The following is a 12,055-nucleotide window of genomic DNA, read 5'->3' as shown; positions in this document are numbered from 1 at the left end:
TTCTTCTACTTCTTCCTCTTCTACGACGCCAACCAATGTCAAGGTGCAGTACCACCATTCCACTGGATCTACCTCTTTTTCTTCATCTTCTTTTGACTCTTCTTCCTCTTCTTCTGCCCAATGCACATCTCACCTCTTAACTTGACCTACCGTCAGATATGCCTCCTTCAAACCGATAAAACATCCAGTGGAGGAGAAAGAACATTTGACCTCTCTGCTTTTAGACAGAGGAAGTTTGGATCAGTCATGTGATGCTGTTTAAACTGTCTTAAGTCACATAAGCAGAGAGCGTCATCCCGTGGCCAGCTGTGGACTCGCATGTGTCATTCCAGGATACACCGACAGGGGGCGGTGCCATTAAATCCCTCTCCCTGACTCCATCGTCTTGACTGCTTTCTTCTTCTTGTCCTCCGGGTTGTGGTTTTTTCTTTCTCTTCCGGTTGTCGTCTGTTCGTGTGGCAGGTATCTTCACATCCTACTTCCCCGAGTCTTAACATCTTGATTCATCCTCGTGTGTTTTTCACGTCTGCACAGATTCAGCCGCTGGTTTTGATAAAGCACTTCACAGGCTACGTGTTCGCGGCTGTATGGTTTATATGAGCCGCTTGATTAAAGAGTAAATGATACTTACAGCAATGCTAACGTCTAGCTCAGCCGAGCATTAGCTTCACGTTAGCTAACAGCCATGATGTGGGTCCACCTAACGATAATTAATGTTTAGTCTGAAATGGCCTTTTATATAGTCTGTTAAATGATGCGCAATCAATTTTAGTATCATCTGTTAAACGAAACTGCGTGTGAATTGTTTTAAAAGTAACTAGAACCAATTCAAACAAGCTACCGGTAAATACCAGTGATGCTAACTGTGATGCTCTGGTTCTCTTCCTGTCTTCAGATTAAACTCCAGTCGAAATGGCCAAGTCGAAGAACCACACGACCCACAACCAGTGTAAGTAGAGCCACGGTGAAGCTCAAGCACGTGGACGTTTATCTCACATCACAAGTTAAATTTATTTATCACATGCACAAGATGAGTACAAGGTTTATTATGTAATACAGTCCTCACCCTGCAGTCAGCCTACACTGCCACCACATTAAACAATGCAAATAACCTAAAGCTTGTGGAAAGTTTAATGAAGATTATGCAAAGTTACATGCACTGAAAAAAATGTCTCTGCCATATTCATAGAAGCTCACCAGTAATATAAAAGTCAGGCTGATTTGTGCAGTGCATACTTCAGATATTATGTTGGATGTTTGTGTCAACATGTCATGAACAGGGATGTGTTTATGGGGCAGAATCCCCAGAGTCAAGGCGAAAGATCATAGTCAATACTTTATTGATCCTGAGGGAAATTCAGGGTTTTATATATTATTGAGGGATAAACTTGGTATCCCTAATTTCCCCTTTGCTCTCCACAGCTCGTAAAGCCCACAGGAATGGCATCAAGAAGCCCACATCCCAGCGCTATGAGTCACTGAAGGGGGTATGTATTGTCAAGAATCAGATTTGAACATGGACAGGAGACATAAACATGTGTTGTCATGCTGCTCACAGATCATAGGTGTGAATGGAGGGGGTTGTGGGCGTTAAACGTCAATGTTCAAGACAATTGTACAATTAGAGTTGGTTATTTTGTATTAGCAGCATATCGCAGTATCAGTTAGAAATGCTTATTGATGTTGAACAGATTATGGCTGAGATGAGGCAGCTGTGTTTGCCTTGTTTTCAGGCCAAGTTGTAATTATAATTACTTTAGTGTGATAACTGGTATCTGAAGTCTTGTTCCTGAGCTTCTTTTGAAACCATGACCCACTTGCGATTCTTCAAGATGCTCCATGTTGGGGCTCTGTTACGGCGTTAGGATGGATGTACAGTGATAGAACCGGCTTGGTAGTGTGCACCAGCTTTTAAAGCTTTAGGGATTATAAAGTCAGTCTCAAATTTAGTCAGACACCATTTGTAAATAGAATTTTCCATGCTTTACCTGAAGAGTGATACAATTGCGATTTCCCTTTGGTTTTTCAACAGTGTTAAGGAAGTAATCAAAAAATTGTTCATATTAAGGAATATAAGCACTGCTATGTTGAATTCAAAGCTATTTATATCGTTTCTTAAATAAGTAAATGGAAATTTTAAGTTAACATTTTCAGACTCGGTTTTAAGAGTTGTTTGATTTTGAGCAGCTCTGCATCGATGCGGAGACGGAACACGATCGATTCATGTTTTCTGTTACGTTCATTGTTTAGGCGATGTCCTGCCGCTGCAGAATTATAACCACTGCTGCTTCAGGACAGACCCTAACAATAAACACAGACACGAATTAGAAGTTATTAGGACCTGAACAGTACTGACGTTTACTATGTGTACTTACAGTTTAAGATGCACGTATTTAAACATGTGCGTTCGCAGTTCATCTGCTACAAACGACACTACTGCACAGCCAGTACATCAGGGTGAAGTGGATGGAGTGATACGGACTCATGATCTGACATAATCTATTACTAACTAGATACATTTGGCCATCAGTTTTGAGAGACAGATGGGAAGATGCACACACAGACACAACGTAAATTAAATTTGTTGCAGGCGAAGCAAAGCCCGGTTATCGAGGAATATAAATATTAATTCAACAGGCTCTTACAAAGATCAGCTTTAAGTGTGACTAGAAAAGAACAGAAGAGCAGAGTCTCTTATTGACCAGCAGAGTAATTCACCTCAATGCTTCCAGCTTTGGGAAAGGATTCTACTCTTATCTTGTCAGTGTTGATGACTCTCTTTAACTTTAGACAAACTTTAGTGGAGGGACGGACATTTTGTTTGAATCATACTGGTATAAGTCTGTGTGATGAAATCAATAGTTTCTGTCACAGTTTAACCATTTTTATAAGCACTACTTCCTGTTTCTCCCTATGATTTTTGATTAGTTTTCATTGTCATTTCACCCAATTCTCATTTGTATAGGTCAAATAAATAGGTTGTCACAATCACATGATTTTTTTTTTTTATGAAACCAGAACCATGCACAACTACTGTTTGATTGGCCTTTTTCATTTCCTTGACTTAACATGTCTTGCTTTATTGCATCGGATGTTTTTTTTGGTTGCAGGATAAGTTACAGTGCAGCTTGTTGGTGCTGCGCTGTCGTTCCCCCTGCACACAATAACCTGTTTCCAGCTATCCCTGTCTGTCTAATTCACCCCGACAACCAGGGACGCATGGTTTCAGACATTCAATGAGATTTTCTCTTCATTTACATGATGCTCCACTGGTGCGATAAACAGTAAATAAAAGGACGTTTATTTTGCAATAAAAAGAAGCCTTGTGATTAGACAGCTTTCAGATGTGTGACTGTCATGCTCACCAGGCCTGCTCACTCATTTATATTATTTGTTGCAGGTGGACCCTAAGTTTCTTAAGAACATGCGCTTTGCCAAGAAACACAACAAGAAGGGCATGAAGGCAGCGAGGAAAGCAGCGGCAGCAGCACCAGCTGTGGCGAAATAGGCCAATATGTTTCCACCATCAAAATAAAGCTTTGCTTTGTTAAAAAAAACACTTGATGTACTTCTGTTTCTGTTGCGTCTCCTGCTTCTCTGATCACATGGAATAACACTTAAAACTATCATTTCATGTGAACTAAGCTTGGTTGTTCCTGCATTAGAAACTAAACACTTCAGAAAATGGAGGGACTGAAGACTTGGGTCTAAAAGGACATTTTAAATGTATGAATAAAACTTTGAACAGATTAAGATGATTGAAATGTGATGATTCACCCAGCTAGGTTCTTTCCGTCACTGCAATGGTGAATGCGAGAGCTTTCTTTAAATCCATTAATTTGCAATTTTTGCTGTACCAATCTACTGCTGAAAATATTGCCCATTGCCAATTCAACCTCCAATCTGTCTACATTCGTCTTCAGGTTTTCAATTCCAATTATTTATTTTTGTGGCTCTTTGGTCCCGGAGCAGGCCTTATTTTCAGCCTTGTCAACCACTTAAAATTGATCATCCATGACCCAGACAGCTACATGATTAGATTAGATTCAACTTTATTGTCATTGCACAGTATAAGTACATATAACAAAATACAGTTTAGCATCTAACCAGAAGTGCAAAACAAGGCAGTAAAAGTGCAGAGTATTGTGCATAGTGGAATATGTAAATAAATAGGAAGTACATTTAGAAATATAAATGGAGTATGAACAGTATTAAGAGGTAAGGTTTGATATAAGAATGAATACACTATGAGCAGCCACAATACTAAGAGTAATGCATCTGATACACCCAACACGTTTACCTTTATAAAGGTGAGGTAAGTGTAGCAGAATATGCAGAACACTTTGTTTATAACGCAGTCACTTCATCACAATTAAGCCAGAGGCTAAAACTATTTATTAAAAAATACGATAACGCTTATTAAGAAACAATATTTCATGCATTAAGAATAAAGGAAGCAAGTGGCCTGAGACTATACAGATGCACCACATAAAGGATCATTGAGCACTAATAAGAATATCATTTAAAAATACATACATCCTACATACTGTAAAACGTGAAAGAAAAAAATCTAACCAAATAAAAAACATTAAATAACAGACATGTATAGACATTATTACACATTTATTGCGGGTGAGTGTCATTATATATTTAAACCCAGAATGGCATCTCATGTTTTGGGAACAAGAAGACAGCAAAACGATTAAATCATTGTGAATTGGCTGTGACTATACAGATGCCCATGACATTAATGAAGGGGTCATTTCATAACTCCTATTCTATTTTCAATGTGTCAAAGTGACAAGGAAAGACTTACCTTGTTAAAGAAAACCTTATCCATCACTACCCCTTGCCTTTACTGTCAGAATCTTTATCAGACAGTGTGTAAAAATCCCTCAGATAATAATAAGGTGCATCGGATCTCGGATGCAGCTGCTGAGTCTGCGTCGCTGCTTTCTCTTGTCATCTGTATATGAGACCGAGAGCAGTTGTGTTGCATGATGGCCTGCCCCTTTAAGGAAAGTTTGTAGTGTGTGACGTATTGCACTTGGGTGTGTGTGTAACGAGAAGTGACGGACCACCTAAAGGGGTTGCGAGTGTTGCTCCTGCTGTATATCCGAGAAGTAAAGTGGCCTCATTCCAAGTAAAGAAACATCTTCTCCTCCTTATTCACGGAGCGGTCCGGACGCTGGTTACCGGCCAGACATCGAGCCAAGATAACTAGTTACAGGGCCGGCTCCTGGTACAAGCGACATAGGAGACTTATCATGACGTGATACATGCAATTTAAAACAATACATTACCTTCACACCATCCTCTAACCCCGGGGACGAACCGGAGATAGAAGCGCGGTGCGAAAAGCGGTCCGCCTCCTTTCCTCGCACATGTTAAATACTTTGGCTGTTCGCATCGGCCGGCAGCGTAGTGCCGGAAAGAACCCGGAAGCGCCGCCGCCAAACACATACACACAAGCACATAATAACCTGTGGCGGTTACAGGCTTTTGCGTAGGTCAGTCGCCTGTGAAGACCAGCATCATTTACCCCTAAACCAGCGTGTAGAAATGATGATGATGAAAAATTCAATATATCAAAATTAAATGGAAAAAAAAAATGATTTAAATGAATGGGAAAAAAAAATAAATTAAATTTAATAAAAAAATTAAAAAAAACTGCGCGCGCACATCCTGCGCAGAAGGCCATTGCGCAGATTATGCGCAGAAGCCCATTGCGCACATCCTGCGCAGAAGCCTACTGCGCAGAAGCCTACTGCGCAGAATGTGCGCAATGGACTTCTGCGCAGAATCTGCGCAGTAGGCTTCTGCGCAGGAATTAATTTTGAATTAAATTTTTTAATTTGTAATTTTATTTTTTTTCTGTTTGTATTTATAATTAATTTTTAATTGACATTAATAGGAAAAAATCCGCTAATTTCAGGAGTTCAGCTTAAAGCTTTGTGAGAGTGGGATTCAAACCCGGGCCTTTCGGTTGAAGGGCGGACACTTTACCTACTCTGCTAATACCGCCTGCTGAGTATCACATTCTATACCGCCTCCTGATTATCACATTCCTATTTTATGCTGCTTTTGATTAACACTTCAGAGAAAATATATACTTTATAACATATATTTGACAGCCATATTTTTTTGGCTTGTATATACTGGATGACTTACCATACTTTAAAAAACTATTGTTAGAGAATAAACGAGTACTTCCCAACTTTGTCATCGGACCCTTACAAATATCACAGTCTTCTGTTATGTCCTGAGGCTGCCCCCTGCTGGCTGCTGGGTTCCTCTGCTGCTCAAGCTTGGTTTGTGCAGCTTGTGATTAACTAAAGTTGTCCATAAAAGAAAAGGGTATTTGCTGATGTCACCATCCGTGGCTCCGTGGACAGGCAAGCCATAATATAAAACATCCTCCTGGATGGCTCCCTCTGTGAACAGTCAAGCGGCTGGGTGTGCATCTGTTTACAGTAGAAAATAGTTATTGGGTAGGAGTGTCGGAGTTACGAACAAGGAGTGTGTCGTTTTCGCTTGACTTTAATAAAGTTACACATAAAGAGAGAAGTTTCCTGTCGTCTATACACGAGGACGCTACAATATGAACGTGTTCACCGTTCAAATTCATTATGTGTCATTGAGTTGCGTTCAGTTCATCGTTCTCATAAAGGTGAACGTGTTCAATGAACGCATTCTTTTTGCGTACGTTCATGCACAACACTGCATACTGCACATATATCAACTTTCTTTACACTGTATATTAGTTTAATGACATTTTCATTGTGTATAGACAATGCACAGTTGGTTTAAATGGAGGAAAGTTACAGGAGAACAGGAAACGGACTAATAATAAAACGTCGGTTTGCTGATTTTAAAGTTTATTAGAATTTTATTTTGAAGGAGTACATCACTGTAGGCGTCACTTCCGCTCCAGCCCTGCCTCCAGCTTGCATCATTTCTCGTCGGTGGCAGACAACATGTGAGTCTGTCCATTCACTGGGAATTCTCCCGTTACCGCATGACTGTTTTTAAATAACAGCCACACTTCACTTCTCCTCTATTTTATTTTATATACTATATATTTTGAATATGTATATGTGCCGCCTTTAACTAACTTTTGCTCGTTTAGCAACAAGCTAACTATCTGAACCGCAGACCGGCTAGCTTAGCCTGCTAGCTAACAACAAGGAGGCGTCATCCGTGTGAACCAACCTCTGCGGAATGAAGTCACTTTATTGGAGTTAAACAATCAGTTTGGGCAAAGTTTCAACATTTGAAGATTCTACGTGGAGATAATATATCAGCCAGGATTGACTTCGGTGTATAAAATGCTAATGGCGACTCTTCTTTGTGCTGTCAAACTACTGAGCACTGACAAGTTGTCAGGCTGGTTTGAGTGAGATTAAAATAGAATCAGTGGAAGCACTTATCAACAAAGACAAACACCTGCTTGTGTAATATGATGTAGGTTTAATGTACCTAACGTGACTTAAACGTCATATACATTTTGTTCCAAGGTATTTAAATATCTAATGTAATGCAAGTGAATACCTGTTTCTCTGTCACAGTGGCCATAAATAACATCATGAGTGAAAACTTAAGATGTTGTGACCTTTAGTTTCTTCTTCATACATTTAATACATGATAATAGTTGTAATTATTTGAGTATAATTTAAATTTGCTAATAAATTGCATCTGGTTCTGGATCAGCAGCACAAAGCTGTTGGTTGTGTCTACCATTTAAAAATATGATTCAAAAATTTGCTGAAATGAACTGCTGCCAGTGATAATAAGCAGTCGTGGAAATGTATTATGAGATTTGAAATTAATGAGTTTCTAAGACCAGAGTTGTCTTAGAGGTTTAATTATTAGCTCTGCTGAGGTTTAAACAGTCAGCAACATGGCTCAGAGTGCAACAACAAGAAGGTTAAAAAAGAAGGTTTTTATACAGTGTGATAAATGGGAAACAGAACAGAAAGCAGACAGGACCATCTGCTGTCTAGCATCACTGTTAGAGGAAGAGGAATCAAATCTAGCACACAGTTGCAAAAAGTTAAACAGGAGGTGGAAGGCATTGATGTTTTATCAGCTAAGTGCCAGAAAACAGTCAAAACAGTAGTAACACATTGATCAGTGGAGTTTTTCATTACAAAGCTTAGAATTGAAACTTTCATCACGATTATTATTATCATACTTAGCAATAATATTACAGAATTAGTATGTATGTGACTCTTTATCCACTGCCTTTAACTAAGTGTTTATTACTTTTAATACTTGTCAAGAATCTTCCAGCTTCCCTGTTTGTTGCATTGTGGGGCAGTGAATGTGAGGTCAAAGTATGATTTAATCATCCGTTTGAAACAGTGTCAACATTAATGATTGCTCTGTTCAGTTCAAGTGTCCCAGTTAGACATCACAGTGCAGCATGTAAATACCATGACCCTGAAACTGAAGAACCTAAATGGAATTCAGCAATCATTCATTTTACAATTCATATTTATCCTACTGTGACCTATCAAAATGTCTGCCGTAAAATTTTCTATTAGGTCATATACGAGTATTTTATTGGCTATGAACTTTAGGGAAGATTCATCAAAAGGCTTCATGAGAGATGTACAGTTTATATTAAATTCCACGTGTTCCTGCTTCACAAGCCTGTTAAGTTGTTCCTGTTCTCTTTGTTCAGACTGACACCATGGTGGAGCCAGTCCCTTTGTTCATCAACTTCCCTACAGAGGAGGAGAAGATCCTGAAGTTTTGGCAAGACAAAGACTGCTTCCAGGAATGCCTCAAGCAGTCTAAGAACAGGCCCAAGTAAATCCAACTGTTTTTTATTTGTAAATATGAGTTTACAAAGCAGAACATATTCCCATTAGAAGCTCTTAAAGTAATTTACTGTGAATACTGTATAAGTGGTTTGGAATATCAGCATAGTCATCTCCATGAACCCTGTTCATAGTGAATGCCATTTCAGCTGTTGCACCTCCATGTTGAGAAGTTTCATTTTCCTGTGTAACCAGTTTTTCTTAGACTCCATTGCATAATTTCTGAATCTGAATCAATACATTGAAACTATCAGATTCATCTATGAATACCTAAAAATGTTTAGCAAACAAAGTATTAAATCATGATAAATTTGAAGACATGATTAAAAAGACGATAGCATTAGAACCATATGGCAAACATACCATCTACAGCCCTGATATCTGTACATGTTGTATTTATATCCTCAAAACTATTGTTTGTGTTTCTGTTGTCCAGGTTGACAACACAATTTTATACGCAGTCTTTCTGTGATTGTGTTATCTTATAAAGAAAAGCGTTTCAGGCCAAATTGTCCCAAAACTCCGTATTTTTTTATCATTGAGAGAATACTGTTGAGCTAGATAGCCCGAATTCTTTGAAATACTATTTTGCTGCCCCAGGTACACCTTCTATGATGGCCCTCCCTTTGCCACGGGTCTCCCCCACTATGGTCACATCCTAGCCGGCACCATCAAGGACATTGTTACTCGCTTTGCCCACCAGAGCGGCTTCCATGTTGACCGGCGCTTTGGCTGGGATTGCCATGGCCTGCCTGTGGTAAGAGTTGGTCTTTCGTGAATATCGTTTCATTTTCACTGAAAGTTGTGTGAAGATGTGCAGATATGTTTATTGAAATGACCAATGTCCTGTGGGTTTTTTGTAGGAGTATGAGATTGATAAGACTCTGGGGATCAAAGGGCCTGAAGATGTGGCCAAGATGGGCATTGCCGAGTACAACAACCAGTGCAGGAGCATTGTCATGAGATACTCCAACGAGTGGGAGGTGAGCATGCACAGGCAACTCACAGTTGTAACCACACTTGTGAGACCAGTTTTATTACATGACTCAAACATAATTAGGCTAAAAATAAGTGCCTCTCATCTCTGCAGCAACTAATAAAATAGAAAGCTAAAACTTTGAACTCTGGTCTCTTATTTGACTTGTTTCATTTTATTATTTTGTTTACTAACATATAGCACTTTGTAGTTTGGCTTTCTTGCAGAAAATCCTACTTTCTTGATTCTAGTTGTTCTGGGTTTTTACCCTCATGGTTGAATGGAGTTATTGTAAGTCGCTTTGGATAAAAGCGTCAGCTAAACAAAATGTTTGTTTCTATCTCAGAACTCAGTGAGGCGAATGGGCAGGTGGATTGACTTCAAAAATGACTACAAGACTCTCTACCCGTGGTTCATGGAATCTGTCTGGTAAGCCTATCCATCCAATATATTATTTTTATAAGGTATCATTTATTTTCAAAATGTATTATGTGTAGTTAAATTTATTATGTGTTGTTAAATTAAGAGGCTATTTGAATTAGTCATTATTAAAGTTGAGAATTTATCAATTATTTGGTTCCTGTTAAATAGTTTTTGGTTTACAAAAAAATTAACAGGAAGTATCAAAGTGTCAGCCACGATAAAATGTGTTTGATTTATTCAAATGCTTAGGAAAGGAGCTTCAATACCTTCTTCCTATTTCCTTCAGCAAAGGATACACTGCTCTGTCCTTTCGGAAAGAAGAGGAGTTAATGCCTTCCCACCATTAAAGCAGCATTTAAATCAGAACATCATTGTATTTTACCAGTAGCTTTTGTCAGTAGCTTTTGTCAGTTCTTCAGCGCAATAAACAGTCCAAAGAAATTTTGTCTTGCAGTCAGCGAACACTGTTAGTGCCTTCCTTTCATTGTTTTTCTTCTCACTCATTCAGGTGGGTGTTTAAGCAGTTGTTTGACAAGGGTCTGGTGTACCGAGGTGTCAAAGTCATGCCTTTCTCCACGGCCTGCAACACCCCTCTCTCCAACTTCGAGGCCAACCAGAACTACAAGGTTGGCAGAAATGATAACCCCTCACAGCTGCAACATAGCTGCTTTTGAAATGTAGCACAGCAGAATCCATTTTCATTTTCCTCCTGAGGAAGATCAGAGAGAGCAGATAACCTGCTTGTAAAAATTAACCAAAAAAATTATATAATTCGTTTTTTTTTTATCTGCAGGATGTTCAGGATCCATCTGTGATCGTCAGCTTCCCGCTGGTTGAGACTCCAGACGTCTCTTTGATCGCCTGGACAACCACACCCTGGACACTGCCGAGCAACCTGGCGCTCTGTGTCAACGCGGAGTTCATTTATGTTAAAGTCAAAGGTGAGAGACAGAACTTTAAGTGTTGGGTCTTGTTTTCATTCAACACACTAAGTGTATGCACTATATTACATATAGTATCCTTAGAATAATATATTAAATAAATATATATATATATTATGATCTTGCAACTGGCTCCAACCCTGCTGCATAGCTTAAAGGATGAGAGGTATAGAATGTGGATGGATGGATAATAATGATTTTAATATTTTTCTGGTGCATTCTCAGTTGGTATTTGAGACATCAACATACTTTTATACTAACATGAGCTGACCTTCACTGATGCATGTCCATCAAACCAGGGGCGTCAGCTCACCCAATACCATACAGGGGCACAATAGGGCACCGAAAAAAAAATGTGAGCGCGCGAAGCGCGCGAGCTAAAAAAATTTTGGGCAATTATTTATTTAAAAAAAGCATGGGCACAGATAATTAATGCAAGCACGCAAGCAAATATTTTATAGCACTTATTTATTATCATAAAGCGTATCTTCATCAAACATGAATAAATACAAAAAATCATATGATCAATGGTTACCTCAGATAACCATTAAAAGTTCAAATAAAATTAATCAAATCTAAGCTGAGTCTCACCTGTCAGTGTCATCTCTCAATGCCAACTCTACCTGCGTCCCTTCAATCTGCTCCTCTCCTCTGCACTCTGCTGCACTGAGTCTTGAAGCAACAAGAACATATTACAGTCTCCTGTCTGCATTTTCACTATCTAGATTTGTATATATGCATATGTAAAGTTACTTGTGTATAACCTGTTTGCAGTTATTCCTAATTAATATGAAAGTAATAGTCATATCACCTCTGCTCGTGCTCATCAACATCCCTCTCTCCTTCACCTTTTCCTTCAACTCCTCCGTCACCTCCTCCGGCACTCTGCT

The 12,055-nt window shown here is 39.1% G+C and overlaps 2 protein-coding genes and 1 non-coding gene across 3 annotated transcripts in view; all 3 read left to right on the top strand.

Annotated features, from left to right (window-relative positions):
• Window positions 1-328: 328 nt before the first annotated feature.
• Window positions 329-3,557, top strand: rpl29 (ribosomal protein L29). The gene is made up of 4 exons (XM_062405015.1): window positions 329-462; window positions 896-949; window positions 1,423-1,487; window positions 3,401-3,557. The coding sequence occupies exons 2-4, from the start codon at window positions 913-915 to the stop codon at window positions 3,506-3,508; spliced, it is 210 nt and encodes a 69-aa protein (XP_062260999.1). The 5' UTR covers window positions 329-462; window positions 896-912; the 3' UTR covers window positions 3,509-3,557.
• LOC133974937 (small nucleolar RNA SNORA63) lies at window positions 3,105-3,233 on the top strand. The gene has a single exon (XR_009924722.1). It is a non-coding gene; the product is annotated as a small nucleolar RNA SNORA63 (small nucleolar RNA).
• Window positions 3,558-6,937: 3,380 nt separating the features above from the next.
• iars1 (isoleucyl-tRNA synthetase 1) overlaps window positions 6,938-12,055 on the top strand; it is a 46,315-nt gene continuing 41,197 nt past the window's right edge. Inside the window, exons 1-7 of the mRNA XM_062405004.1 lie at window positions 6,938-6,979; window positions 8,687-8,814; window positions 9,426-9,582; window positions 9,689-9,808; window positions 10,148-10,230; window positions 10,733-10,850; window positions 11,018-11,165. Coding sequence (XP_062260988.1) covers window positions 8,696-8,814; window positions 9,426-9,582; window positions 9,689-9,808; window positions 10,148-10,230; window positions 10,733-10,850; window positions 11,018-11,165 — 745 coding nt within the window. The 5' untranslated portion in view covers window positions 6,938-6,979; window positions 8,687-8,695. The remainder of the gene's footprint in view (window positions 6,980-8,686; window positions 8,815-9,425; window positions 9,583-9,688; window positions 9,809-10,147; window positions 10,231-10,732; window positions 10,851-11,017; window positions 11,166-12,055) is intronic.

This window comes from Platichthys flesus, chromosome 2, assembly GCF_949316205.1.
Source record: "Platichthys flesus chromosome 2, fPlaFle2.1, whole genome shotgun sequence".
NCBI lineage: Eukaryota > Metazoa > Chordata > Actinopteri > Pleuronectiformes > Pleuronectidae > Platichthys > Platichthys flesus.
The sequence above is the reverse complement of the archived record's forward strand: the minus strand, read 5'-3'. Positions and strand labels throughout refer to the sequence as shown.

What these genes read in the sequence shown, in the direction of transcription:
- rpl29 (XM_062405015.1), top strand. Translation starts at nt 913, where the DNA reads ATGGCCAAGTCGAAGAACCACACGACCCACAACCAGT. An exon ending in CCACACGACCCACAACCAGT is followed by an intron (nt 950 to 1,422) that starts GTAAGTAGAGCC and finishes TGCTCTCCACAG; the next exon opens with CTCGTAAAGCCCACAGGAAT. An exon ending in GCTATGAGTCACTGAAGGGG is followed by an intron (nt 1,488 to 3,400) that starts GTATGTATTGTC and finishes TATTTGTTGCAG; the next exon opens with GTGGACCCTAAGTTTCTTAA.